Below are 27,623 nucleotides of genomic sequence, written 5' to 3' on the forward strand. Positions count from 1 at the left end.
ACTGGAGTTACAGATGGATGCGAACCACCATGTGGGTGCTGGGAATCAAATGTGGGTCCTCTGCAAGAGCAAATGTTCTCAACCGTGGGAGCCATCTCCAGGGGGGACCTTTATCTCATTATCATCATCTTTATTATTAGGGTTGCTTATGTATGTACCTGTATGGGACCGCAGTAGTCCAGGGGAGGGTGTCAGTCACCTAGAGCTGAACTTAAAGTGGTTGTGAGTCATCTGACATGGGTGCTAAGCACTGAACTTGGGTCCCTGTAGGATGTGCTTTTAACTGCTGCACCATCTCCAGCCCTGATGCGGCCCTTTGTGACAGGTGTCCTTCTCTCAGTGTGTTTCCAGGGTTCACCCTCAGTGTATGAATCAGTTGTTCCCGTGGTTTTCATGGCCGAGTAATACTCCACCGCTGTGACTGTGGCTCTGCTCCGCCATCTCCCTTTCAGCTGGCACATACTGGGGTTGTTTCCTCCTTGGGGCTATTATGAGTGGATGGATGGCTCTTCTCTGAACCTTCGTTCTGCGTGGGCGTGTTGTTCCAGGCCAGTTGGCGCACACCAAGAGCAGAACTGCTGGCTCATATGGTAACTATGCTTTCTCAGAAGTCGTCAGAGTGCTTTCCAAAGCAATTATTTTTGTTTCTTAACCAAAAGATAATGCAGTCCCATCATAAGAAAAAAACAACAACATAGGCAAAATATCCATGACCTTTGGGGTCACTCTCCTTTCTTTCCCGGGTGACCTTTCATTTTGTTACACATTAACATGTACATGCAAATATGCATACACATATTATTCTATGTATTTTAATCTACGTGCCATTGGCTGTATATCACATTCAAGATGTCAGAAACAGGAAAGCCAGACCTGGTGGCACTAGCTGGGAGACTAAGACAAAAGGATTTCAAGTTCAAGGCCAGCCTGGGCTACACAGAAAGACCCAGTCTTATAAAATCAAAGCAGAGTTTTGCTCAAAAATAGAGGACTTCTGAATGAGGGATTTATCATCAATGCCAGAAAGAAAAGAACAGAAAGGAAGGAAGAAGAGAAGAAGAGAAAGGTCAGGGGTGGTGGTGCACACCTTTAATCCCAGAATTTGGGAGGTAGAGCCAGGTCGACCTCTGTGAGTTCAAGGTCAGCCTGGTCTACCGGGTGAGTTCTAGGATAGTCAGAAAGGACTACACATAGAAACCCTGTCTTGAAAAACAAAACAAAACAAAACAAAACAAAAAAACCTGTTACATCATCTTCAGATTTGCCCTCCAGTGATGACATCACCAAGGCACCAGGTCTCTGCCGCAGGCAAGTAAGGTGGATAGATTTCATTCCTGTAAGCTATCAACTGACGATAAGTCAGCCTGAAACCAAACAAGCTACACTTTTTCATCTCTCTTTTTCCAGGCAGCTAAAGCCTCGTCCAGTCTGACATTCCCATGAATTCCCATGAACAAAACCGGAGCCTTTGTTTCACGGCCCAGAGATACCTCAGGAAGCAAAGCCTGCGTCTTGATCTCAAGTTCTCTGTCTGAAGACCCAGAGTAACTAGGGTTAACCAAATGAACTCTATTCGTGTGGAATAGTGGTTCTCCAGCACACACATACACAGGCCCGTTCATTTTCTTTATCGTCCCTGACGCGGACCCCACTTCCACGGGCATTGTTTCCATAACAAAGATCTGGGCAGAGTGATGAACTTGCATCAACAGACCCCCTTACGCCGTTTACTGAACTTTCCACAACTATCCAGCTGTTCTGCTTATGTAAGAAGCCGGCCATGTTGGAGAGGTCTCAACCCCCTCCCTGTTCTTATGGATCACCTTTCCGGAAAGACCATCACTATTACTCAACGTTATCGTGGCAGTTCTGTTTTTTAACACTAGGTTCCGGGTGCCATCATCTTTTTAATACTGACACCTCATGGTACTGTGCCACCTCAGTCCAACCCCCACCTCCACGCTGACCAACTAAGACCGTGAGGTGTTGATCCTTCTCCCCAGGACCAGCGGGCTATAGTATCTTGGGTCTCAGACCAGAACCACCCCCTATTCAGGCACAGATACTATGTATCTATATTTTGTTTCAGCCTTACAGAACTATGATTGACATTAAAAATTGTTTATTCTTAAGGTGCACAATGCAATGGCTTAGCATGTGTGTGGATCGTAAAATGATCACCACAGTCAAGCTAATTAGCCTTTCTAGCATTTCTCATAGTTGCCAGTTTTTGACTGGGACAAGAAGATGGAGGATCTATTCCCTCGGCAAATCCCGTTTGCCCAGTGCATCTCACCCACTGTAGTCACCGGCTGTGCATCCGCCTTTCAGAGCTGACTCTCTTGGGGATTATTTGACCAGTGATTCCCCCTTTATTAAGGTTGAATAATAATAAACAAATAAAAATATTTTTAAGACTTATTTATTTATTTATTTATTTAGCATACAATGTACTGCTGGCAAGGAAGGCACCAGGTCTCATTACAGATGGTTGTGAACCACCATGTGGTTTCTGGGAATTGAACTCAGGACCGCTGGAAGAGCAGCCAGTGCTCTTACCCTCTGAGCCATCTCTCCAGTCCATAAAAATATTTTTTAAAAAAATAGTAAAATTCCCCATCAGATTTTACTAATCTACTCGCGTGTCAACAAGCCATTAACGCTGTCCCTGTATTTTGGCCACTGTGAATAATGTTGCGGCACACAAGGCAGTGGGAAAGATGCTTCCAAATCTGGCTTATTGGCTTTGGCTGCAGGCCCAGCAGAACTGCTTGCCGCTTGATTTATCTTTGAGGAACCTCCATGCTATCCGTACCCCCGTGACAATGAATAAGAGTCCTCATTTCGTCACACCCTCAAACTTCCCTCTTGATTTCTTTGATAATGGCCATCCCTGCAGGTACAAGCTGACATTTCACTGTGGTTTTGGTTTGTAGCTTCCTGTCCTTAGTGAAGTTTTACTCTTTTTCACATCCCCGTTGGCCATTTATAGGTTTCTACGGTATAAATGTGGTTTGTCTCCAACACTCATGCGGAAGGGATTGCCATTGGAAGGTGGGGCCTCATGGGAGATGTTTGGCCATAGGGGTTGGGAATGGATCAATGCCTCTCTGGGGCGGGGAGACAGGATCTACTCTCATAGGCATCTGCCCCCACTCGCAGACTGTGTCGCAAGCTAGGATGTTTAGTAAGCCCCATAGACTCAATGCGTTTGACTTGCGATGTTTCCTGCCCAGGCTGGGTTACTGGGCCAGAACCACACAGTGCGGAATGGCTGCATATTCCCACAGTCTCAAAGGAAATAAGTCCATCAGCTCTGATTTGGGTGGCAATATCCTCCTGTCTGCTTTCTCTCTCTTATACCGTGATCTCATTTAGCTTTACTTCTTTTGTTTTTGAGACAAGATCTCACTACATAGCCCAGGCTTACTTCAAACTCACAATCCTCCCGCCTTGGCCTCGCTAGCATTGCTAGTATGAGCTACCCCGACAGGCTTCAAATTATACTTTTTCACTTCTTGTTTGGAGGTTTCCTGAGATGTCTGTAAATTCTTGACTGTCTGCTCAGATTTAAGACTAAAGCAGAAATAAGCCACTTCAGCGTTAGCCCTGTGAAGCAGGACAAGGGACTTAAAGGGATCAAGCCGGATGACCTCTGGGAATGACTTGGTGTCGATCTTTTTAGATCTTTTCTCTCGGGAACACTGGCAAGTGTTCTGGAAGATGTTCTTTCAGTCTTCTACTTGGAGTTGTAATTATAGCCAGGCTCTGTTAAGTACTCCAGGCTCTCTTTGAACTTATAGAAATGCTCCTGCCTCGGCCTCTCAAGTCCTAGGATTATAGCCACAAGCCCCAACTTATAAGTGCTTCCTGCGTCTACCTGGGCCTGGAATCTTCCAAACTAATGACCTTCATCTTAGCCTTTCAGGAAGTCCTGTTTCTCCGCTATTCCTTTGGGTATCTCCTCCTGCGTCTCCATTTCCTTCTTTTTCAGTTCCCAGTGATAAGCTTTTGAACTTCTTCACCATTGTCCTTTCCCATCCTCTTCATTCCCCCCAATTAGTCACTCTGCAAGGCATCGAGGCAATTTCTGCTATGGTCTTTCTGCTCCTCGCTCCAGCTGACTAAGTTTTGGTTTCCAGTAATCACGTTTCTAATTCCCAAGACGTCTGACTTTGTCTGATCACAGCTGTGGGAACGCCCAGGTCTGTCGGCCCTTCTGTTCCTTCAGGTATGAATGCATGAAAACTGGGTGCCTTTTCTCCCACGAGATGCATGTTCCTCAAATGCTGGCCTTCTCTTGATTGTGAGCTTACTCTCACATCTGAGGTAGATCCCTTGTTAGCCTCAGTAGCCTCCTTGAAAGACGGGAGGTGCCAGCATGTAGCTATGGTGTGTACAGTGCTTGGCTGTTTCTTTTCCAGTTGCCCTTTCAGATGCAACAAACAAGTATCTTTTCTTTCAAAGTGTGCCCCACTTCCTCCCTTTCCAAACCACAAAGGTTGTTTTTCAGTTTCTGTCTGGCTCTAAGCCACCATTTCCTGACCCTACTTCCTCCTTACTCACACACACACACACACACACACACACACATACACACACACACACAAGAAAACTCGGGCTTTAATTTTTTTTCTTTCTCATCTTACCTCGATGCTCTGATTAGCAACTCAGGTTTGGATTCTGTGCTTGGTCCTCGATCCCTGAGGGACAATCCAGCTTCTCTTTTACATCAGGGATAAAACCAGGAGGACTCCGCCATCCCTGTGCGTGGGCCACCGCTTTTGTGGGTAACAACTCTTGTGCTGAAGTAAGGATGCGAACAGAACACTAATTTTAATTACAGTGGTGGCCTCTTTCTTTGTGACCTCAGAAATATTCTAACTCTCTGATAAAATACCCTAACCAAAGCAACTTAGGGGAGAAAGGGCTCGATGTAGCCCACAGTTCTGGGTTATAGGCCATCATTTCCGGGAGGTCACAGAGGCACAGCAGGTTAAAACGTGCCCGTAGTGGGGAAGCAGACAACTGGATGACTTGCTGGAGGCTCCCTCTCCTTTTCAGTCTAGGAGCTTGAAATAGCGACACACCCACCCCCCTCGCCCATTCAAGATGGGTTCCCAACGCAGTTAACCCAATCAGGAAAATTCCTCACAGGCCAACCCGATGTAGACACTCCCTCACTGAGACTCCCTTCCCAGGCAGCGATTCCAGTTTCTGCAAGCTGATGACTGAAACCAGCCATCACAGTGGTTGCTGGGCGAAGGAAGCTGTGCTCAGCTTTGGGGATGCAGAGGCTTCCTGTCTCTGAGCTGCAATCATCAGGTTGCCGGCTTTGCCTCGCTTCTCTGAGCCAAGTTTACCCCGGGGCTCCTGCCCCCAGGCAGATCCTCCATGACTCACTGTTTGGCCAGAGGTTCGGATCTCTGACCTCCTCTGGCCACCAGCTTTTAAAACTGGGGGTGAAGAGCTCTTGAAGCTCTTCCTCTTGGCAGGAACCCCCTCATCCACAGTCAGCAAACTCACTGCTTCAGTAAGTAGACTTGGGTGGGGTCATTTCTTGGGTCCATCGTCAGTGCCTTGTGGTGAGAGTTTTTTCCTAAAGCAAAGGTACTTCGCCTGGCAAGAACTCATATTTCCCCAAATCTTCTTCACGCCAATTAGTCAATCTGGTTGGACTGTGAAGTTGAGCTTCCACAAATGGAATAAAACACGGTCACCACCCACCACCCACATCAGAGATCAAAGATGGGGTCCGTGTTGGCCCTGTGTGTTACCAGCCTGCCTTGGACACTGGTGCACCCTTTTTGCAAAAACAATCACCTTGCTGCGATATTTTCACGTTCTTTCTGTGTGTTCTCTCTCGAGACACCCAGTGTATTTCTAGCACTGACTGCGGTGAAGAGGTGGAAAGCCTCGTATCCGTCTTCAGTTTATTTATTTTCTATCTTTTATCAAAGTTCTTGGTTCCTGAGGTGTTTCCTATGTAGTTTTCTGTGAAACATATACATTTGTTTAGCTCATCCCCAGCAGTTTATGGTGGGAACAGAAAGGAGGAGCTACATCACCTGGTGACTTAGGAATGAGTGAAAAGACTTGAGTCAGGAGCTGGCTCTCTGTAGGGAGTCAGGGAAAGGGTCCGTGGTGTAAACTGCAGTTTCATCCCACTGAGGGTGCAGGCTCTAAGCTGAGGGGTGTGTGTGTGTGTGTGTGTGTGTGTGTATGTGTTGCTGGAAATTAAAAGCAGAGCTGTGACACAGGAAGCAAGCACTCCACCTCTGAGCTACACCCATAGCCCTCCTTTAACTCCTAGACACGGTTTCCCTTTGGTTACCCGGATGTAGTGTAACAGCGTAATTAAAGTATTTGTCTAATAAATCTAACATCTGGCTCTCTCAAGGACCATTTCAAGCAACCAGTGAGGCCACAAACATAAGCCATACTTTCATTTATTTCAAGTCTCACATAGCTTGATACATAGAGGAAGATAGAAGAAAAATTATCTCTTAGGTAATGAAATTTGGCAGTTCTGAAGAATAAAGCACCTCCATTCAAAGACTTACTGTTCTTGCTATCTTATTGTCCTTGATGGTGTGTGTTTGTTAGTTTAGCAGCTTTCCTGGGTAAACTCTGTAGAGCTGTCTCCCCTGTTACATGCCACTGACTGAACTCTCAGTAGGTTACCGGCCCGCTAATGACTGTGCAGAGGTTTTTAAACAATGCTTTGTTCTAGTAAGTGTCTACACCTTGCCAAGGAACTCTGTGGGGGCTGAGGCACCGTCAGTCAGTAGGCAGTTTACACGTATACCTTAGCCTTCATCTCCTTTTTACACAACTGGCCTCAAGTTCAGCCAGAATTGAGAAACTGGGGTGCTTCCAAGCCTTTCCTGGACGTGCACGAGTCTTATAGATCCTTAAGAATATATCAGAGATTTCCAAAATTCTCTACAAAATCTTATTTTCCAAAGACTCTTTTCAAGTTTTTGCCCCCCTCCCCAGTCTCAGTTTAAACGGTATAAACTGATCACATTTAACATTTGACAATGTGCTGTGGATAGGGGTTCCTCCATAAAGGCAGTCCCAGGTTGGCCTTCCTGGCCATTAATACCCGCCTTCTGTCAATGTCAGAGCTTCCGGAAATCCCCGGAACCCAAGCTGGCAAGACTCGAAAGCTGGGAGTGTTGATCTAATCCCTGCCATGTTCAGGGAATAGAACCCGTGGACCTGGGTGCCCAGAGTTCCTTGCAGCCCTTGCTGTAAGATCAGTGTGGTCAGGAAGGGTTGGACATCCCCAAGTGCCCTAGCCAGATTTGAGTGCCACCTCCTCCCATGGCGAAGGCGACAATCAATACAAAAACAAACTTTATTTTGCTGTCTCACAAACCAGCAGAGAAATCACCATGATACACGTCCCCGCTTCTGGAACTTCCACCAGACACAGACCGTTCCATCCCTTCATGTCCTCAGCTGTAACATCAGGGCTCAGGCTGCCCCTGCTACACTGGGGACGTCCCAAAGTGGCCGGAGAAATTTCTCTTTGCCACATCAACCTCTCCCAAACTTCCATCTGGGGAAAGAGTCACTGAGTCTCCCTCATGGGTAACAATGCTTGCTGATCCAAGATCAGGCGTGGTGGCCTAAGACTGCGTTTGCTGACCCACGTCCAGACAGAGGTTCTTCCTTTCGCAGGGGCCTGTCTCAGAACCAAGCCCCATCTACCACCCACTCGAGGATGCTCTCTCTTCAGGAGCCTTCTCCAGTCTTCAGTGAAGACTCCACAGCCACCTCCTCAATCTGCCAGCGGCACATGGGGCACCTAGCCGTGTCTTTGAAGATGTGCCAGGCACAGGCGCTGCAGAAGTGTGCGTGGCCACAGGGCATAAGGCGGGTGTTGGCGGTGTTGTGGAAGCAGATGACACACTCCTCTCCTGATGCAACTGGAAAAGGAGACAGCGTGGGTCAGGCGCACATACAGGGGAGGCCACCTACCTACGGATGCTCTTATCACAGGGCAGGAAAGTACAGTGGTTAGCTAGAGCAATGGCTCAGTTGGTAAAGTGCCTGCTTGGTCTGGGTTGAATCCCTAGAACCCACGGGAAATGTCAGGCAGTGCTGGGAAAGCAGAGACCAAAGAAGCCCTGGGACTTGCTGTCTAGCCAGCCTAGCCAGTCAGTGAGCTCCAGGTTCCGTGAGAGAACCTGTGTCAGAAACGAAGGTGGAGAACCATGGAGGAAAACACCTGAGATCTACCTCTGGACTCCACACACACATGCATACACAGACCAATGTGTACACACACACACACACACACACACACACACACACACACACGGCTGGGGATATGGTTCCGTTGGTAGAGTTCTTGCTTAGCATGCACAAAGCCCTGGGTTTGGTTTCCAGCACTGACTAAGACCAGCAGTGATGGTGACAGCCAGGCAGTGGTGGCGCACACCTTTAATGCCAGCACTTGGCAGGCACAAGCAGGTAGATCTCTGTGAGTTCCAGGACAGCCTGGTCTACAAAGTAAGTTCCAGAATAGACAAGGCTACACAGAGGAAACCCTATCTCGAAAACCCAAACAAACAAACAAACAGTAGTGATAAAAATGGGGGGGGGGGAAGGCCAGAAATTCAAGGTTATCTTCAGTCACGTGTAGTGAGTTCAAGGCCAGCCTGGACCACAGGAGACTTTGTGGCAGCCCTTCAACTGTAACTCCAGCTCCAGAGAATCTGGTTCCCTCTTATGACCTCCGAAGGCATCAGGCACATTCACGGCGTATAAATTTTTCTTTTAATTTTTTTAAAGAAAATATGAGAGCCAGACAGTGGTGGCGCACGCCTTTAATCCTAGCACTCAGGAGGCAGAGGCAGGTGGATCTCTGTGAGTTCCAGGTCAGCCTGGTCTATGAGAGCTAGTTCCAGGACAGTCAGGGCTACACAAAGAAACCTTGTCTTGAAACAAACAAACAAAATACAAAAAAAGAAAGAAGGAAAAAAAACCAAGATTAAACTAAGCTGTAATCCCAGCATTTGAGTGTTGAGTGAACCTGAGTCCAGATTCGGCCACCCGAGGCTGTTTCAGACAAAGGAATCATGAAAATCAGACAAAGTTTCAGACTCTTCTAATTTGGGAATGAGCTAAAAGGCAGAAACACCCCCTTGTTTCTGAATCTCTAGCTGTCAGTAAACTGTGGGAAGCCTCTCTGCGGTACCTAGAAAGCCGGCTTTGAACAGCTAGATTTCCCAGCCACTCCACTCGGTGCTGGGATCCCAGGACGTGTGCTCACCTTCAGACTCCGGCACAGCCTCCCCGCTGGTGATCCAGGCGTTGGCTTTGGGATCTAAGGCAGAAAGGCAGGTTCAGGGTCAGCACTCAGCACAGCAGCTCCAGAAATCCACGGGCACGCCTGCGTGCAGGCACCCTACCCTTCAGCAGCCACTCCCTTCCTCACTGCTGATCTCCCTGTCAATGTTAAGAACCCAACTGAGAACTCTCACGTCTTTTTTTTTTTTTTTTTTCCTTGCGTGGGGTGAACTTCTAGTTAAGCGTAAGGCCGCATCCAAATGCTTTCTCCTTTGTGAAACGCGACCAGCCTTCTAACATTATTTAGAGCACTGGTCATATCTTATCGTTTAGGACAAGGCTAAGGCGTGTGTCCATTTAGAGTCTCCCATGCCCATCTTTACATTAGGCAATGGGCTGATGGCCTAGTGAGCATGAAGGAACGAACGGCTCTACCAGGGCCTCTAGGCATGGAAATTCTGTCTCCATGCCTCACACACACTCCGGAACCTCAAGGATTGTCTCACCCAGCAACTCAATGGCTTTCGTGGTCCCGTACACATCCATCACCGCCCAGAGCGGGGCGCCCTGGACCAGTACGTCTTTGCGCAGCACGAGGGGGCGGCCAGCGTTGACCTTGGCGTAGAGCCAGCCTCTCCGGTTCACCCAGAAGCAGACCACATTCCCCGCACGAACAAAGCCCTCTGGAAGCAGCGCTGCCCACGTGGGACTCTGTTCTTCTAGATCCGGGCACACAAAGGGCGGCAAGCAGGACGCAGCCACGTGTGCAGGGTCGAGGCGTGTGAAGCCCACGCGGAGGCCACCGCACCAGCCTGTCTCTTGTCGCAGCACGCGCAGCGCAACACGCTCACCGGGCCACACTGGCCGCTGGCTGAACACGATGCCATCGTGGAACGTAGAGCGCCTATGCGCTGTGCTCCGTAGGTCATCCAGATGCACCTGTGCGCCGGTGGCATCCCCGTGGAAACTAAGGGCCTCGCGGGGCACCTCAGCGTCTGTAGGGCAGAGCAGGTAGCCTATCAGTGAGGGCCCATTCTAACCTACCCGCTTCCCAGAAAATGACCAGCGTCCTAGGCTACCCGGGCCTTCTCCTGAGGACCACTTCAACAGCCCCAAGTTCCCTGGAGTCACCTCCACACCCCCAAACAACCTCAAGCCTCACCTGGCAAACCTCAAGGATCTGCTAAAAGTCCGAAGGGCAGCACACTCTACCTCCCTGGGTCTGTTAACCTCCCCTGTCCCCAGCCTCAGCCGCCTCTTCTGCCTGGCATGAAAATTAAAAGAACCTCTATCTAAACCTTGTCTAAACTCAGCCCTGAACCATGGTTATTACTGGGATTGAACAGAAAAAGCAGCTTCTTGGTGTGGTGGTGCCGTAATTCCAGCCCTGGGGAGGTATAAGCAAGTTCCAGGCCTGCCTGGGCTATATAAGTGGTTCCAGGCCAAGCCAGCCTGGGCTACATAGACAGGGAACTATTGTTAAACAAAATGAAACCAGACAGTTAGGCATATGAACTTAGATGAGGTTTATTGGGTCTTGTTGTTTGTTTGGTTGGTTGGTTAGTTGGTTGGCTGGTTTTTGGTTTTTCAAGACAGGGTTTCTCTGAATAAAGAGTCCTGGCTGTCCCGGCACCTGCTCTGTAGACCAGGCTGGCCTCGAACTCACAGAGACTCACCTGCCTCTGCCTCCCAAGTGCTGGGATTAAAGGCGTGCGCCACCACTGCCCAGTTGAGGCTTATTGTTTGTTTCGTACTCTTACTTCTTTATTGGGTGCCAGGATGTATGCATGGGTGGAGGTCAGAGGACAACTTGCAGAAATCAGTTCTCTCCTTCTACCCTGTAGGTTCGGGGGGATTAAACTACAGTTGTTCAGCTTGTTGGCAAGCACCATTACTTGCTGAGCCCCTAGATGAGATGTAACACTCATGTATTCTCACCTACCTAGCCTGAAAGAGCGAAACTGGCTTGCTGACTTGTGCATGCCCTGGCAGGTGGCCCACAATGGCCGTGCCTTCCTCTCTGCTTTGCTAACCTCCTTTCCCCACAGGTAAGCTGTATCAATGTCCCCTCTACCCCGCAAGGTGACTTCCTGGTCCTGGGAGAGGAGGGAACACAGCAGTTTCCCACAGGACAGGGGAACAAGTTGAAAAGGGTCTGCGGAGATGCCTATGATCAGCCAAGGCCTGAAGTGGGCTTCAGAACTAAGGGACTTCTTACACAAAGGTACTTAGCAGTCAGGAGGAAAAGGTCCCTGCGGGGCAGCCCCTCTTCCCAGCCCTGGCTTCAAGAGAGCAGGAGCTGATCTGCTCCCAGAGACCTGCCTTGCCTCTTTAAGTGGGGGTGAAGAGAGGAAGTCAGCTGACTGTTGGCTGAAAAAGAAAGATGAACTCCATCTGAACTTGAGCCAGGTCCAGGAGAGTCCCCATCCCCCACCAGCTGATTGTCTCCTGTTCCGCTTACAGACCACAGGTCTGTTTGCAGAGCCAGACATAGGACTGAGGGTTCCTGGTGCTGCCGCCAGAGCCCACCCTGTCACTCGGGTGGGTCACAGCCACCATTCATGTGAGGGACCCAAGAGAAGACCAGAGATAGGCTTGGTAAGGGACCATTCCAAGTGGATGCTGGAGACAGTCACCTGCCACCCTGCTGCTGGAAGAAGCCAGATGCGCTCTCCTGAGAGCCCCAAGCTACAACCTTGGTCCATCACAAGAGCAGAAATAGAGCTAAGTGGGACCTTCAGCCTCATCCACTACAGCCTCGGTGGAAACGACTCTCATCCTCCTTGGGTCTGAGAACTTTGAACTGCTCATCTATAATGGTGGCGAGTCCTCCCTGGTGGTGGGTGGCCTCTGGGAGATGCCAGGGTCCCTTGGCACCCCAGGAAAGGAAAGCCTTGACCTGGTTGCCAGCTCGAGTGGGCAAAGCTCCACTGTAACTCAGGAGACTCCTCAGTGGCCTGCGAGAGTTACGTTCCCAGGTCCTATGTTACAGGGGAAACTGAGGGATCACACTGCTGCCTCCACCGGTCGCTAGGTGACCAGAGCCTCTAGGACCACCTTCTCTCAACTGCAAGCTGAGGTCTTGTATCCTTACCTTCAGTAGCCTCTGGGCAACTCCCTGAGTGTGGCTCTCAGGAGGTGTCACAACAGGCACAAGATAAGGGGCCTCTTGAGCTTGGTCTCTCTACACTTACTCTCTCAGATGGCTTGTGTTGGTTTATCACTGAGCATAACCCAGGCTGAGTAGGGATGAAAGCCACCCTCACCCAGCAAGTCTATCAAAGGCCTTCAGGACTTTGTCCCCAATAGGAGCCCCACCTTTCCTTTACAATGAGTTTTGCTTCCTGACTTTAGAGCCGGGTCACAGTGGCACTAAATGGGGGGGAGGGGAGGACACCATCTCCATTCTGTCTTGTTCCGTTCGCAGAGCCTTGCAGAAATTCTCCCACCCATTGACTAAGCAAACTGACAGATCTCACTGCTGGACTGAGGAGAAGCAGAGGTGGGCATAAGCTAAACACAACTCTCTAATTGGGTCTGTTGCAGTTGGCAGGGCTGGCACGGGGTTCAGAGCACTGTCCACTGAAGGGTTGCCGTTTTTGTGCTGAGCCCCACTTTCAGGTCAGATCCTGAGGCTCCATGGAACAGAGTTAAGTGGAGGACCCCCTTCAAGGACTCCACCTTTGGTTTCCCCACTGCTGTAGGGAAGGGGCATTGCTGGCTTGAACCTGGACTGCTAAGACATTTGGGACAAACAAGTCATGTCCTTAGGGTCATCCCTGGACAGATGAAGGCAAGCTCCATGATGGCCTCCCAACTGTCAGCATCTTTATCACCACTCCTCCAGCCACCAAGGCTTTTGGGGTGTCAGGCACCCACTCAGCCCCATTGCAGCCTCTTATTCTACTCTCTACACCCTGTATAGAAGCACTCAGAGCTTGTGGGAGACGGGGGAGAGTCTTAGGAAAGGTCCCTTCCAATCCTCCCAGCACCAAGGAAACTGTGGACTTGGCTGCACACACACACACACACACACACACACACACACACACACACACACACCTGCACCTGTTACCCGACATCCCTTTTGGCATTGGTGCCCTGCCTTGAATCCAAACATAGCTGCCACAGCAGAGGTGGCTCAGGGTGTGGCCATCCACTGTGAGTGAGCCTTGGGTGCTCGCCATAGGGCCCTAAGCAGGGGTTCTGCTGTGCTTGTGCATCTCCAGGGTGCCTGGTCCCAGACTCTGTGCTAAGAGCTGGCATGCTATCTCCTGCCCACTCACCCAGGTCCTTCCACTACGGGACACTGTGACCACAGGTACAGGTAAGTGTCTCAGAGAAACTTTCTATCTCATTACTATTTAGACTTCGGTATTTGGAGCCCTAAAGGCCATCAGGGTGGGTGGCATTATTCCCAACCTTCAGATGATAAAAAAACCAAGGGCCCAGAGTCAAAATGACTTGCCCCTGGTGCCATCTCTAATTTGGAAAAGCCGAAATCCGTCATCTTCTACCTTCAGCCCTCTAAATTCTACCCTTCTACCCACCCCGGTCCTGTTTCTCTCTTTGTAGCCAAGTCTTAGATGAACACTGGTTACAGACAATGGGGGAAGGAGGGGTGTTTATCTCTGCAACCATCCCGGACCTGAGTCACCCAACCTCTCCTTGGTTCCTGGGAAGCCGGAAAGTCACTCCCTCGCGCACGCCAGACCTTGACAGAAACCTACTCTAGCTGGCAATGACCTCAAGGTCTCCGTTCTCCCCCTTCCAGACTTCCCACCTGGACTCCTTGTGGTCCGGCCTCCAGAAGCAAGCTCAAGGCATACAGGAAGTCTACTTACTGGCCTCAGGGCTGAGGCGGGCACCCATTCGCTTGGGCTCCTCCTGAGAGACAAGTCCTTGTGTCTGGAGATGTCTGTGAAGGCCAGTGGTCAGGTTTACAAGACTCTGAAGGTTCCCCTTTTATAGGCTGGAGATCACGTTACAGGGTTGATGATTAATTAGATGCTGTCACGCATGACGATATCCGGGACTTTCCCCATGATGTCTCCTGGCTCACAGTAGACCTACTGCAGGAGGCTGGCCTGAGAAAAGGAAGCAGGGACTGTGACTGTGGCTGCAGCATAGAGTTCTTCCTCTCTGCCTTCTGATCAGCCCTCGCCTGTGAATGAGAACTGCCACACAGCCTGTTAGTAAACATCTGTGCTCACCCCGAGCTCCCTGCAAGAACGCTGGTGCCCCTGGCCTAGGGTGAGACCTGCGCATCGGAAGTTTCAAAGAGTATGCAGCCAGTATGGCTCACCATGGCAACCCCATATACAGAAGGCGCACAGCACTACTGAAGCAGGTTAAATTGAATGAGTTAAATCTGAAACCTGTGCCGTTGAGCCTGCCCGGTGGCAGGGACGGTTTGGAGGCTTATAAATACTCTGCACCCCTGCCGCCCCCAACAGCAGCAGCCACCGCCTAAGTCCTTCTTGAGACTCCAGATCAAGGCTACAATCAGTGGCTTCTTTGGACCCTTACAGAAATGAATAGTGCCAGGAGGTAGTGGCACTATTTGAACCTTTAAATTAAAGGTGCTGGCACTTTTAATCCCAGCACTGGGGAGGCAGAAGCAGGCACAGCCCTGTGAGTTTGAGGCCAGTACAAATGTATTAATGTACAGAGTGAGTTTCAGAACAGCCAGGGCTACACAGAGAAGAGCTGTCTCGAAAAAACAAAAAAACAAAAGCAAAAACAAAACAAAACAAAAAACAAGAAAGAGAGAAAGAAAGGAAAACTGGGTAGATGAATAGTCCTCAGCACATCCCTGGGGCACCTGAAATGGCAGTGTCCTCTTCTGAGGAGGGAGATGGAGAGTTGGAGACCCAAGTTGTACCTGCGGTGTTCCCTTAGGCAGATACCTCCCTCACCTTTAGCTCTGGTGTTCCCATGTTATAAAACAGGGAACTAGTGGTCTCGGGACCTCTTCCAGTCAACATGCTGTGCCTAAGTAAGAAGAAGTGGTGAGAGGAAGGTGGGGGACATCGCTGTAACCCCTGGACTTTTCTTCTTCCTGCCCCGCCCTTACTGAGTGCCCTTTGTCTCTGCGCTCCCTGTATTACTTCTGCCAAGGGCAGCTGTGCAAGAGCAAGACCAAATCCCTTGAGTCAGAGGCCTGTGGATCCTAAGAGCTGCAGTTGACCCAATGCCCTGACTGGCCCGGTCTGAGAGGCTCAGGCTCCTGGCACCTCCTGGCAGGCTGGTTGCTCTCCCCTCGCTGGACTTCACCTGTGGTATCGGCCACCTTGAGTGGCCGCCCAGGGCTGGAACCAAAAACTCCTTCTTGATAAACCTCATTCCCCCACCACAGGTCTGTGCGGCACCTTATCAAGGGACCTGTTCTGGAACTTTAGACTTTATAGAAAAATCACTGGGTTATCGTACACCTGTAGGCAGGTGGTGGGGCCGCACGGGCAGGACCTGTAGCCTGCTCAGGGCAGCAGCCAGCAGATGGAAAAGACAGGCAAGCCCAGACACCCACATACTCCACTGGTGGGGTGCAGGACATCCGTTCTAAACAAGCTGCCTACATTTGGGAAGTAGCAGAAACAGGAAGGTCCCTCTCTTTTACCCCGCCTTTCTCCCACGAAGCCACCCCTGAGCCCCTCACACTCTGCTTACCACTGACCTCAGGGCAGGGGAGAACCTGAACGTCCTGCTCTTGCTAGGCCCCGCCCAGCTCATCACCATTTGTCCACACCCACCTTTGCCCCAGTATCCTTCACTATAGTAGTGTTTATAGCTACTCTTGGGTTCAACTTCAAACCAGCGTACACACATGCAGACTTCCCCCTTCATTGGGTCTTTTTTGAAACAAGTTCCCATATGACCTAGCCTTGCCTGAACTCACCACATAGCTGAAAATAACCTAAGACTCACAATCCTCCTGCCTCTGCTTTCCAATGCTAGGGGTCTAAACTGGGACTTAGAGGCCGGTGAGATGGCTTCTGGGTAAAGACGTGTGCTGCCTACCCTGGCCACCCAAATTCAATCCCAGGGACCCACGTGGTGTTTAGAATGAACTGACTGCCACAAATTGTCCTCTGACCATCACACATGTGTCACGGCATGTGTATATCCACTCCCACAAAAACCAATTAATTTAATTTAAAAAATAACATACATACACACACGCATACACATGCATGTACACCCCAGGGCTTCATGCTTACTAGGCAAGGCCACCTTACCAACTTAGCTGCATTCCCAGACCTGTGTTCTCATTTTTCTTCTATTTTTATTCTTTGACAATTTCATACACGTATATAGTGTATTTTTTGATCTTAAGTTTTGTTTTTATTATGTATATTGTATGTTTCTGTATGTAGCTACACACACCTGAACATGAGTGTCCTTAGAGTCCAGAAGCTTTGGATCGGCCTGGAGCAGGATTTACAGGTGGTTGTGAGCCCTAATGATTCTGGTCCTCTGGAAGATCAGTAAGCCCATGTATGATATATTTTCATTATCATCGTCCCGTCCTTCTCTTGTCCCTTCCCACTCCATCTGGACCCTTTCTTCTTCTTCTTTTCTTATTTTTTTTTTTTTTTGTGTTGTTGTTGTTGTTTTTCGAGGCAGGTTTTCTCTGTAGCTTTGGAACCTGTCCTGGAACTCAGTCTGCAGGTTAGGCTGGCCTTGAACTCACAGAGATCTGCCTGTCTCTGGGATTAAAGGCACACACCGCCACCACCCGGCTGAACCCTTTCTTCTTCCCAACAAGTCCCTTTCCAACTTCTGCACCTTTTTTTATGACCCACTGAGTTTAATTAAGCTTGCCTGCAGACATATGCCTGGGTGTGGGGTTACTGAATGGATTGCGGGCAACTTTCCAGCAATCACGCTCTAGGTGAAGATGACCCCCTCCCTCAGCAGGCAGTAATTACCAAGAACCCCTCAGCTTGGGGTGGATCCTTGTATGTCCCTCCTCCACCGGGGTTTCTATTTCTGGGAGGCTCCAGGTATCATAAAACTTTACACAGCATACTAAATTCTTGTACTTTACCATGGAGGTGCCCACTAACTCTTTGTTCCAGCTGAGTTGTGCAATCGGCTGAGGTGCCCATCCAGCAACCGATGAGGGCAATGCGTGCAATGCAGTGCAGTGTTATCCAGCCATAAAGAATAGAGTTATGCCACTTGCAGGTCAGAACTGAAGATTATGTGGCGTGGAATAGGCCAGGCTCAGAAGGACAAATGTCACCAGTTTTCCCTCCTATACAGAATACAAATTTTAAAAGGTAAAGCATGTACTGGTAGGAGATGTGGCTCGGTGATGCAGGGCTTGCCCGGCATGCGTGAGGTCCTGGGTTCGATCCCTGGGAGTGGCAAAAGAAGGAAGGGAGACTTGAAAGCACAAGGGACTCTTTGCGAGTGGACTTTTGTCGACTTGAGACAGATTTCAGTCCTTACCCCAGGCGGATTTGGAATTCACAGTAATCTTCCTGCCTCAGGCTCCAAAGATCTGGGATCGGAGGTGTGAGCCACCACAAGCAGCTAGAGGGGACTAGAGAAGAGAACAGGAGAAGGCAATGGGAGTTAAATATGATTAAAGCATGTTACAAATGTGTGTGAAAACGGCGGGATGAAGCCATTGTTTTGTACGGCAAATATGTAATCGTAAGAAATGCGTGTTCCTCTTCTTGTCGGGCTGTCTCATGTAGCCAGGGGCCTAGCCATAAACCCTGTGAAGGGAAGGACAGAGGATGCTCGCCCAGACATTGCTGTTCTGAGTCTAGTATTGTACTAAGCTGACAGTTCTTGGGGGTGGGGGGGAGTCCTCAGAAAGGGTCTATCCGGAACCACTCCCAGTTCACAGAAGGGGAAACAGAGGCACAAGGAGCATCAACAGTTCCTGGAAGAGGCTCGGTGGGTAAAGGTGCTTGTTTGCCGCATGACCCTGGCAAACTGAGCTCAATCTCCAGAACCCCCACTAAGGTAGAAGGAGAGGACCAAGTCCACAAATTGTCCTCTGACCCACACACCCATACACATAGATTGTGTGCGTTCACACAGACTAATTTAAAAAAAAAAAAAAACTGAGTTCAAAGTCTTCCTTGAACAAATAGTAAGTGTGAGGTTAGCTTGGGCTACATCAGACCCTGTCCTGAAAAAAAGACTTCTGTCGTGTGGCTGTGCCTTCTTTAGTGGTTCCTCACTGGCTCTTTATCGGTATTCAGTTAACTAGGTTGACACATAGTAGGAGTTTTACAAATAGCAACTCATAGGCCACCCGAGTGCCCTATGTGCCCCCATTCCAGCAAAGCTGGTGCCTGGGAAGGGGTGCTCCCAGGACCAGACAACCTCTGTGCTACAAGGTAAAACAGGCCATCCTAAAGAACTGTGGCAGTGACTGGGGCGGCCTCTGCTGGCGAGAGTCAATATTGCAGAATGCACTGAGGCCTCGTGAACCAACAAGCCCAGCATGAGGCCAGCAATTGCCAGAGCACCTTCTGGGGCTTCCACACATCTTCCAGCCACCCTGAAGCTCCCCGAGACACTCTTCCTACTCAGGGCCAGCTTGTCACCTCGTTGAACCTTCTGGTGGCAGTCAGCCTTCAACTTGTCCGGTCCCTTTCATTACCAAGTGCTCTTGTGTGGACCACCTCATAGAGATCTCCTTTTCTGAGGAGGAGATGGGGGCCAGACTAGCCTGTGATCCAGCAGAGGCAGGAGCCCTGCACGAACTGGGACTCCTTTGGACCCAGCCATCAACATCCTAGACCCCTACATTATTACATAATACGGCGGAAGTCTGCAGTGCCAGAACGCTAGTTCCTCATACAACCAAAGTCATGGAATAGTGACTTTGAATTGAAGAAGTGAATAGCAAGATTTGCCAGGTGCAAACAGAGCGGTATCATAGCCTCTTTGCCCATCTGGTGACCTATCAAGAGATTGGGAGGGTAAAGGTGTTTGCGACCATGCTTGCTGACTCGAATCTAATCCCGGGACTCACACGATGGAAGAAGAGAAAACAGCTTTCACAAATTCTCCTCTGGATGCCATATGTGCACGGTAGCAACACCCTGGCACACACACACACAAATGTAAAATCTGCCCATCTGCAGCCTTGGCATGGCGGTGCATGCCTGTAATCCCAGAGGCAGGGGGATCATGAGCACAAAATCATTACTGGCCTTGTAACCAAAAGGGTGAGAAATTTCACCTTCAGAGAACATGTACAGACCTGTCATTGTTCCCTAAGCAATACGGCCTAACAACTATTTGCGCAGCATTTCCATAGCATTGGGTGTTCCAAAGCAATCACAGATGGTGTAAAGTTTACCTTTCTCCTCCAGGATGCATTCATAGGTTGAACATTAACATACATAGGTTGAGTTTAAGAACTCGGGCTAGGGATATGCTGAGTCCACTGGTGAAGTGCTTGGCTAGCATGCGCAAAACCCCTAGCAAGGCATAAACCAGACATGATGGCATGTACCTGTGAACCTAGGACTAGGGAAGTGGACACAGGAGGCTGTGTCCAAGGGCATCCTGAGCTACACAAACAAGGTTTGATTTTTGGGGTTTTTTTTTGGGGGGGGTGTTTTGGTTTGGTTTTTTTGTTTTTTGTTTTTGTTTGTTTGTTTTTCAAGACAGGGTTTCTCTGTAGCTTTAGAGTCTGTCCTGCTGAAACTCACTCTTGTAGACCAGGCTGACCTCAAACTCACACCTGCTTCTGCCTCCCGAGTGCTGGGATTAAAAGTGTGAGCCACCACCGCCCGGCTCTACACACCAAGTTTGAGGCCAGCCTGGGCTACAGGAGATTTTGTTTTAAAAAAAAAAAAAAGCTGTAAGTAATGGCCATTGTTGAACACCGAGATTTTGGCATCCGCAGGGGTCCTAGAATTAGTCTCCATAGAGACCAAGGGATCACTGTACTATTGTACAAAATACTGTTTATCACCTCAAGACTGTGAGGTAGATGTCAGGAAAGATCCAGAATATTCATGAACAAATGACTGCATGTGTATATACTGCTACACACACACACCACACACACACACACACACACACACACACACACACACACATTTCCATTCACAAAAAGTTTAGATGTAAAAGTCAGGAGTGGGCTTTTCTCGAGTGTAGGACTGGAGAAGAACCCCGAAGAACTAGGGTGGCTGTTATATATCTGTGTGCACAGACAGAAAGCGCCGTCACTTGGATTTTCAAAGGGCACATAATCTAAATCTACCTAGATTTACTTCCATCCTGAAACTTCTGAATGAGCTCCGGGGAGCCCGTGAACGGCTTGGTCAGCTCTGCCCCCTGGTGGAGACAAGAAGGAGTCTGGGAAATCCTGTCACCAAGATTCGAAAGGTTCCCAGGCACCGGGTCTCAGTCACCAGCTCAACTTGTCCCATGGGCATTCTAACAACTCTGGGGGGCCACTGAGTCCTCCGAGTCAATAGCCGAAGTCCCCAGGCATGTGTCAGTCAGCTGTTACTGGCAGTAGGGCCCAGAAGTGGTAGACCAGAGCTTGCTGACACAGTAGCCAGCCACAAGGCTAGAGAAAGGCTCAGCAGGGCAGAGCGAGGATCTGGGTTCGGTTCTCAGCGCCCCTAGGGCAGCTCACTACCATCTGTAACTCCAGTTCCAGGAGATCCAGCACCCTCTTCTGGACTCCCTGGTTACCAAGGACACACGCAGTACACAGACATGCAAGCAAAACATTCATGTGTGTAAAATTACAAAATAAATCTTTATTTTAAAAAGTAGCCAGCTGTTTGTGAGGCCATGCAGGTGTTCCCCCTCCCACCACCCCAGAGAGAGAGAGAGAGAGAGAGAGAGAGAGAGAGAGAGACACTTATAAAGCACCTACCGTGCCCCAAATGTTGTCTTAATTCTGCGTAACCAAAGGTTAAGGAAAACTCAATTATTGTCCATTACCACTCAGGTAAGTCTTGGTATTTAGGTAAGTACTACAAAATGATCACACTGAGGGCCACAAGGGTTGTTATGTCCAGGGAATGGGTGGTGTGGTGGCTTGAACGAGGCGGCCCCCACAGACTCATAGGTTTGATACTTGGTCCCTAGTTCATAGTGGAGCTGTTTGGCGGAAGGATTAGGAAGTGTGGCCTCGTTGGAGAAAGTGCAGCCAGGCTGGAGCAGGTATGTTATTGGGGTTGGGCTTGAAGGTTTTAAACGCCCCCCCCCCATCATTCCAGTTAGCTCTCTTTCTCTCCCCTGCCTCTGACTTGTAGATAAGATCTAAGCGCTGCTTCAGCACCAGGCCTGCCTGCTGCACGCTCCCCTCCACGATGGTCGTCGACTCACCCTCCGCAATTGTAAGCAAGCCCTCAATTAAATGCTTTCCTTGGTCATGGTGTCGACATCTTCACAGTAATAGATCCGTAACTAAGACAGATGGTAGAAGTTTAGGGGTGGAACGGGTATAGAATTGAACCCTGAAGGAGACTTGAGGTCTCAACAAGAGGAAACAAAAGAAAGGTATTCTGGGAAAAAGAGAAAGCATGTGCCAAGTCACAGAGACACAGTCATGCCTGGGGCTGCATTCCTGTCTGTTGGAATTGGCAGTACTTGCATAGAATAAGCTGAAAGAATGAGATTTTTTAGATACCCATTTATTTTTCACATAAAATAAGTTGAACGCAGTCATCCAGCAAGATGACTGCAGTCATGTAGCAAGAGCTACAGTCTCGGAGGTGCTGGACTGCCTTCTGCTACAGCTGCTCACATCGGTCACTTTGTGAACCCAAAGAGCTGCTGGCCTTTGCCCATTGCCAAACCTCTTGTTGGTCATTGCCTCCATGCTTCAACCATGAATCCCTAGACACCACATCCACCATAGCAGAACTAGGAGTGACCTAACGCTTTCCAATATGACCAGCTTTTATTTTTTTTAAATATTTTATTTATTTATTATATATACAACATTCCTTCCATGTGTGCCTGCAAGCCAGAAGAGGGCACCAGATCTCATTATAAATGGCTGGGAGCCACCATGTGGTTGCTGGGAATTGAACTCAGGACCTCTGGAAGAGCAGCCAGTGCTCTTAACCATTGAGCCATCTCTCCAGCCCCTAGGGCCAGCTTTCAGATGCACCAAAACCTCCTAACAGTACCACCCTGGAAGCATGTCTTAGCGCATGAACCAATGGGGGACAGGTGGAGACCAAACTATAGCCTGAGAAATAATTAGACTTATTGCAAACAGTTTTGCATATTACTAGAAGCCATAAAATAGTAAATAAAATTTTGTTTGCTTGTTTGTTTTTCGACAGGGTTTCTTTAGGTAGCCCTGGCTGTCCTGGAACTCACTACATAGATCAGGCTGGCATCGAGCTGACAGAGATCCTACAGCCTCTCTGCCCACGAGTGCTGGGATTAAAAGTGAGCACCACCACAATCAGATGTGTGTGTGTGTGTGTGTATTAAGGCTAAAATAAACTTCCTGGTGTCACTCTAGAAGTTTGACTGAACTGGATTTCCTTCTTGCCTCCCTTAAATCGGTTTTCTCCCAGTCTTAGCATTTGCAGAGACACCCCCCCCAGGACTTCAACGTCACCCCTGGCTACACGGTGAGTTTGAGGCTAGCCCTCGGCTACATAAAACCTTATCTCAAAAATTGAAAACAAAACAAAACATTTTTTTAAGTTAAAAAAAAAATTAGGAAGGCTGGCCACAGTCTATACTTTCAATTCTCAAACGGGAGACTAAAGCAAGAGAGTGGTGAGTTTAAGGCCAGCCTAGGCTACATAAAAAGGTCTATCTCACAAACCAGAGACAAATAAAAGAAGAAAGGGGAAAAAAAGATACCTACCGACAAAAACAAGTCTATCATTCAAGAGTCTCTATAAAAAAAAAAATGGCTGTGGCTTCTGCTACTGTAAGAAGGAAACCAGACTCAGAAGATGTGCAATGGTGCACGTCTCCAGTTATCTTTTCCTGCCACAAATCACCCCAAAGTTAATCAAGTAAAAGACCAACGATTTTATCTTTTACTTAAATGAATTAAATGTATTATTGTTACTTTTGTTATTATGTGGGGTTTTGGTTTTCTGAGACAGGTCTCATGTAGCCCAGGCTGGCCTCAAACTTGCTATGTATGTAGCTGAAGACAACTTTGAAGTCCTGATCCTCCTGCTTCTGCCTCCCAAGTGCTGGGATCACAGACGTGCGTTCCCCATGCCTGACTTAACCACTTCTCTATGTCGCTCAAACTCCATGGGAGCTCATTATGTGGCCCAGACTGGCCTCCGGCTCTTCGTGTCCTGCCTCAGTCTCCCGAACACAGGGATTACATCGTGCCTGGCACTCGACCATCTTATTGTAGTCTTAGCATCCGTGGATCAAAAGTCTCCCAAGCTACGCCAGGGGAGGCTGAACTTTGTCTTCCGATGTTTGGGGCCTCTGCTTCAGTTGTGAGTTGCTGGGGTCTGGAAGCATATGGAGGCTTCTTCATCCACACGCCTAGCGCCTGAACTTGAATCTGAAAGACCATGCTTAATGGAGACTGGTGGCAAATGGCCTGTGTACCGGGAGTGTCCAAAATGAGAGTTCTAAGAAATCAGGGACAGCCACACAGCCTCAGAAGTGACACGGTGTCCCTTCAACCACATCCGCTGACTCAAACAAGTCCCTATGGTTAGCCCAGATGCTGGAGAAGAATTAGACTCTGTCTTCACGGGCAGTACCAAGGTCATACTGCCTATGGGATGGGAGATGGGTCATCTCTACCTTGGGGTCAACGACAGCCGGCCACGGCTAACAAAACAGCCGATAATGTTTAAGTGTAAAAAGTCATTGATTTTTATCAACAGTGATACTAAATAATTTACTATGGTAAAATCAAATTGAAACACAGTATCAGATGACAACGTATAGACAGGGGAGGAGGCAATGGGAGCTGAAGTTTTTAAGACCCTTGTCATTGCTTGGGAGGCGCACAGAGGAAATTGATCAGTTTTATCTCTCAGTCAGCTACGCACGACAGAAATATAACTTAACCACTGAGAGAATCAGCAGCAGGAGAAGATGCAGGAGGCTGATGCTGAGCCTCACCCCCACACGAAGTGTGGCATGCTCACTTGAATCCAGAGGGCTCAGGAGAGTCAGTCCTCTGTAACCTGAACGTCTAGACCTGCAGTCAACCAGCTGCATATACAGAATATTCTAGAAAAGCAAAACTACTGACACCGCACAGGTTCTCTTCTTGTCACTTTCCCATAGTCAACGAAGTATGTGAATGATTTGCAGGCCGGAGAGCTCTTTCAGTGGTTAGGAGCCCTGGCTGCTCCTGCAGAGGAGCTTGGTTCCCGGTACCCACGCGGTGGCTCACAACTCTCTGGAACTCAGTTGTGGTTCCAGGAAATCCAATGCACCCTTCTGGCCTCTGCAGGCACTGTACGCACATGGTGCACAGGCACACATGCGGGCAAAACATTCAAAAGAACTTTTATAGAATGGTTTTCCAGAGCATTGACATTGCACTAGGTATAATAAGCCCTCTGAAGATGACTTACAATAGACAGGATGTGGGCTAGGGAGATGGCTCAGTGGGTTAGCACTTGCCACATGGCTGGCTAGTTTTACGTCAACTTGACACAAGCTGGAGTCATCTGAGAGGAGGGCGCCTCAGTTGAGAATGCCTCCATCAGATCCAGCTGTAGGCAAGCAAGCCTGTAGGGTATTTTCTTTCTTTCTTTTTTTTTAACTTTCCTTTTATTCATTCTTTGTGTCTTTCCCATCATGCAACCCAACCTGCCCATCTCCTGTGCCCTCGCATCTGCCCTCTACCCCTGCCACCCCCCCCCAAACAAAACAAAACAAAATAAAATGTAAGAGAAAAGTGGAGGGAGGAAGAAAGGGAAAACCTCAGCACGGAAGCTGTAGTGTGAGACGGTAGAGTCATGCAGTAACCCCTTTATCCATACATCTTTACGTGCGGTGGTTCATTGCAAGCAATCGCTGATCTGACTCTGCCCCGGCCTCTGTGACACCACTGGAACACTTCCTGGACATTGCCTTGCTGCCCTGTGTCATAGCGATCCTGAAGCCCTGGGTCTTCAGGAACACCCCCCCCCCCCCGCCCCTCCGTGTTCCAGCAGATCACAGATGGGGTGGATATTGGGGAGAGCCAACACTTAACCCTGGTTCTGGGCCTGGGTAGTTGCAGGATTGGTGAGGCTACCAGCTCTCCCCCATCTTCACCACCAACCAGCACTGCCCTGTCTAGTTAACCCCTTGCAGCCATGAGCAAAGGGCAGGGCCGGTTTCCCGGCTTTCACATCCTCAGGCTTGGCTCTCCCACACCTACACACACCTTCAAGACCAGCTCTACTGTGTTGCCCAGGTGAGGTATAGGTCCCACCCTCTGAGTACGGCAGCTGGTGAGGGACAGTTCTCTGGCTTTTATGACCTCAGGGCCAGCACCCCCACCCACTTCAGGAGTTGATGAGGAGGAGGGCATCTCTCCCCACGTCTACTGCTACAGGACAGATGAGTAGTAGGTACAGCTCTCCCATGCTCAAAACTTTGGAGCTGGCTCCCCTACGCCACACCATAAGAGTCAGCTCTACTGTATTGCCCAGGCAAGATGCAGGGTCCATTTTCCTGAGTGTTGCAGATGGTAATAGGGAGGGTCAGCTCCCTCACCCAGCACAGGTGGTCGGGGCAAGAGAGGGGAAAGGAATCTTTCTCTCCGTAGGGCATTTTCTTAATTAGTGATTGATAGAAGAGGGTCTGGCCCACAATGGGTGGGGCCACCCCAGGACTGATAGTCCTGGGTTCTATAAGGAAGCAGACTGAGCAAACCAGTAAGCAGTACCCCTCCATGGTCTCTGCATCAGCTCCTGCCTCCAGGTTCCTATCCACTTTGAGTTCTTGTGTTGGCTTCTCTCAATGGATGGCGACTCAGGATATGTCAGCCAAATAAACCCTTTCCTCCCCAAGTTGCTTTTGGCCATGGTGTTTCATCACAGCAATTAGCCACCCTGACTGTGACATCACGTACTGTGAGGATCTGAGTTTGCGTTCCCAGAACCCACAATCAAGTTGGATGTGGCAGGGAACACATCTGTGATCCCAGTGCACCTACGGCAAGATGGGAAGCAGAAAATGTGCCAGCTAGCCTAGTCTGTGCATCAGTGATGAGAACGTCTCAATCAAGGAACAGACCAGGACTGACACCAGAGAGTGTCCTTTGACCTCTGCACTCACACACAAATACCCATATGCACGCATGCACGCGCCCACACGTGCACACACACACACACACACACACACACACACACACACACACACACACACCTCATACTCACACAAAACATTTTTTAGAAGAGTACCCAGAATGTACAAATGTGGGATTTGAACTTCCATGGATTTGCTGCCTTAAGGGGTCTGAGTCTCTCCTGTCAGTGTCCCTCATGGACACTGAAATATAACTATATTTCCACTTTACAGACAACGAACTAGAGGCCTGGAGAGTTGAATGACAGGCCTTGATACCCTGTTGCTGAAGAGGAGACTGTGCTTCTGACTATGACCTAGCAGGTGTGTACACGTGTGGGGTGGGTGCACATGTCCAGGCTAGGCGACTGAGCATCACACTCCCCGGCTATGGCTGCCTCCTCCCCCATCACAGCCAGCAGGAACCAAGGTTTGATTCCCATCATCCACATGGAAGCTTACAGCCATCTCTAACTTAATGTCTCCCGAGATCCCCACTTGAGAGCAGCCTTTCGGTCTCAAGTCAATCCAGGGACTAGACAAGAAAAGCTCCCTGAGCCTAGAAGGAGCGCAAGTTTACTTGGGAGCTAAGAAGGAGAAATACTTAGGCTTGGGAATTTAAGACGAACCTGGGCAGCACAGCAAATCACCATCTCAAAAAGAAAAATGAAGGAGAAAGAGAAAGAGGCAAGGAGAGTGGAAGGAAGGGAAGGAGGCAGAGGAGGGAGAAAAGAAAAGGACAGGGAGGGAGGGAGGGAGGGAGAGAGGGAGGAGGGAGAAAAGAAGGAAAGAAGGAGAAAGGGAAGGAAAGAAGGAAAGAAGGGAGGAAGGGAGGGAAGGCGGAAAAGAGGGAGGGAGGGAGAAAGGGAGGGAGGGAGGGAGGGAGGGAGGGAGGGTGGGAGGAGGGAAGGAGGAAGTAGGAAAGAAACCAGCTCCCTGGGTGCATCAGGGTGAGACTCAGGTCCAGGCCCCTCTAGTCTCCTACATTTGCCCAGAATCCAGAGCCTGCCCAGCTTTCTCCTCAGATCATGTGTCCTCTCTGCCTTGCTAGGGGCTGGGAATGCCCTCCTTGGGAAGAT

At 49.3% G+C, this 27,623-nt stretch overlaps 1 protein-coding gene and 1 long non-coding RNA gene across 4 annotated transcripts; one reads left to right on the forward strand and one right to left on the reverse strand.

Annotated features, from left to right (window-relative positions):
* Positions 1-7,344: 7,344 nt before the first annotated feature.
* Positions 7,345-14,289, reverse strand: Neurl3 (neuralized E3 ubiquitin protein ligase 3). Its single transcript, XM_087898062.1, has 4 exons — positions 14,148-14,289; positions 9,810-10,298; positions 9,287-9,340; positions 7,345-7,937 (listed from the first exon to the last, which is right to left on the reverse strand). The coding sequence occupies exons 1-4, from the start codon at positions 14,173-14,175 to the stop codon at positions 7,744-7,746; spliced, it is 765 nt and encodes a 254-aa protein (XP_087754188.1). The 5' UTR covers positions 14,176-14,289; the 3' UTR covers positions 7,345-7,743.
* On the forward strand, positions 11,691-22,785 carry LOC125397847 (uncharacterized). Of its 3 annotated transcripts, XR_015735454.1 has the most exons (6): positions 11,691-12,805; positions 13,533-13,630; positions 13,879-19,863; positions 21,391-21,465; positions 21,558-21,641; positions 22,599-22,785. It is a non-coding gene; the product is annotated as an uncharacterized LOC125397847 (long non-coding RNA). The 3 variants fall into 3 exon arrangements; XR_015735452.1 differs by having other exon boundaries at positions 11,691-13,630; XR_015735453.1 differs by having other exon boundaries at positions 11,691-13,630; positions 14,078-19,863.
* Positions 22,786-27,623: the final 4,838 nt, after the last annotated feature.

The sequence above is a fragment of the Myodes glareolus genome, chromosome 18, assembly GCF_982192425.1.
Source record: "Myodes glareolus chromosome 18, mMyoGla1.1, whole genome shotgun sequence".
NCBI lineage: Eukaryota > Metazoa > Chordata > Mammalia > Rodentia > Cricetidae > Myodes > Myodes glareolus.

Coding starts and splice junctions, on each gene's coding strand:
- Neurl3 (XM_087898062.1), bottom strand. CDS start 14,175: ATGGGTGCCCGCCTCAGCCCTGAGGCCA. Junction 9,341..9,809: donor GAAAGCCATTGAGTTGCTGG/GTGAGACAATCC, acceptor TTTCTGCCTTAG/ATCCCAAAGCCAACGCCTGG. Junction 7,938..9,286: donor GGCTGTGCCGGAGTCTGAAG/GTGAGCACACGT, acceptor CTCCTTTTCCAG/TTGCATCAGGAGAGGAGTGT.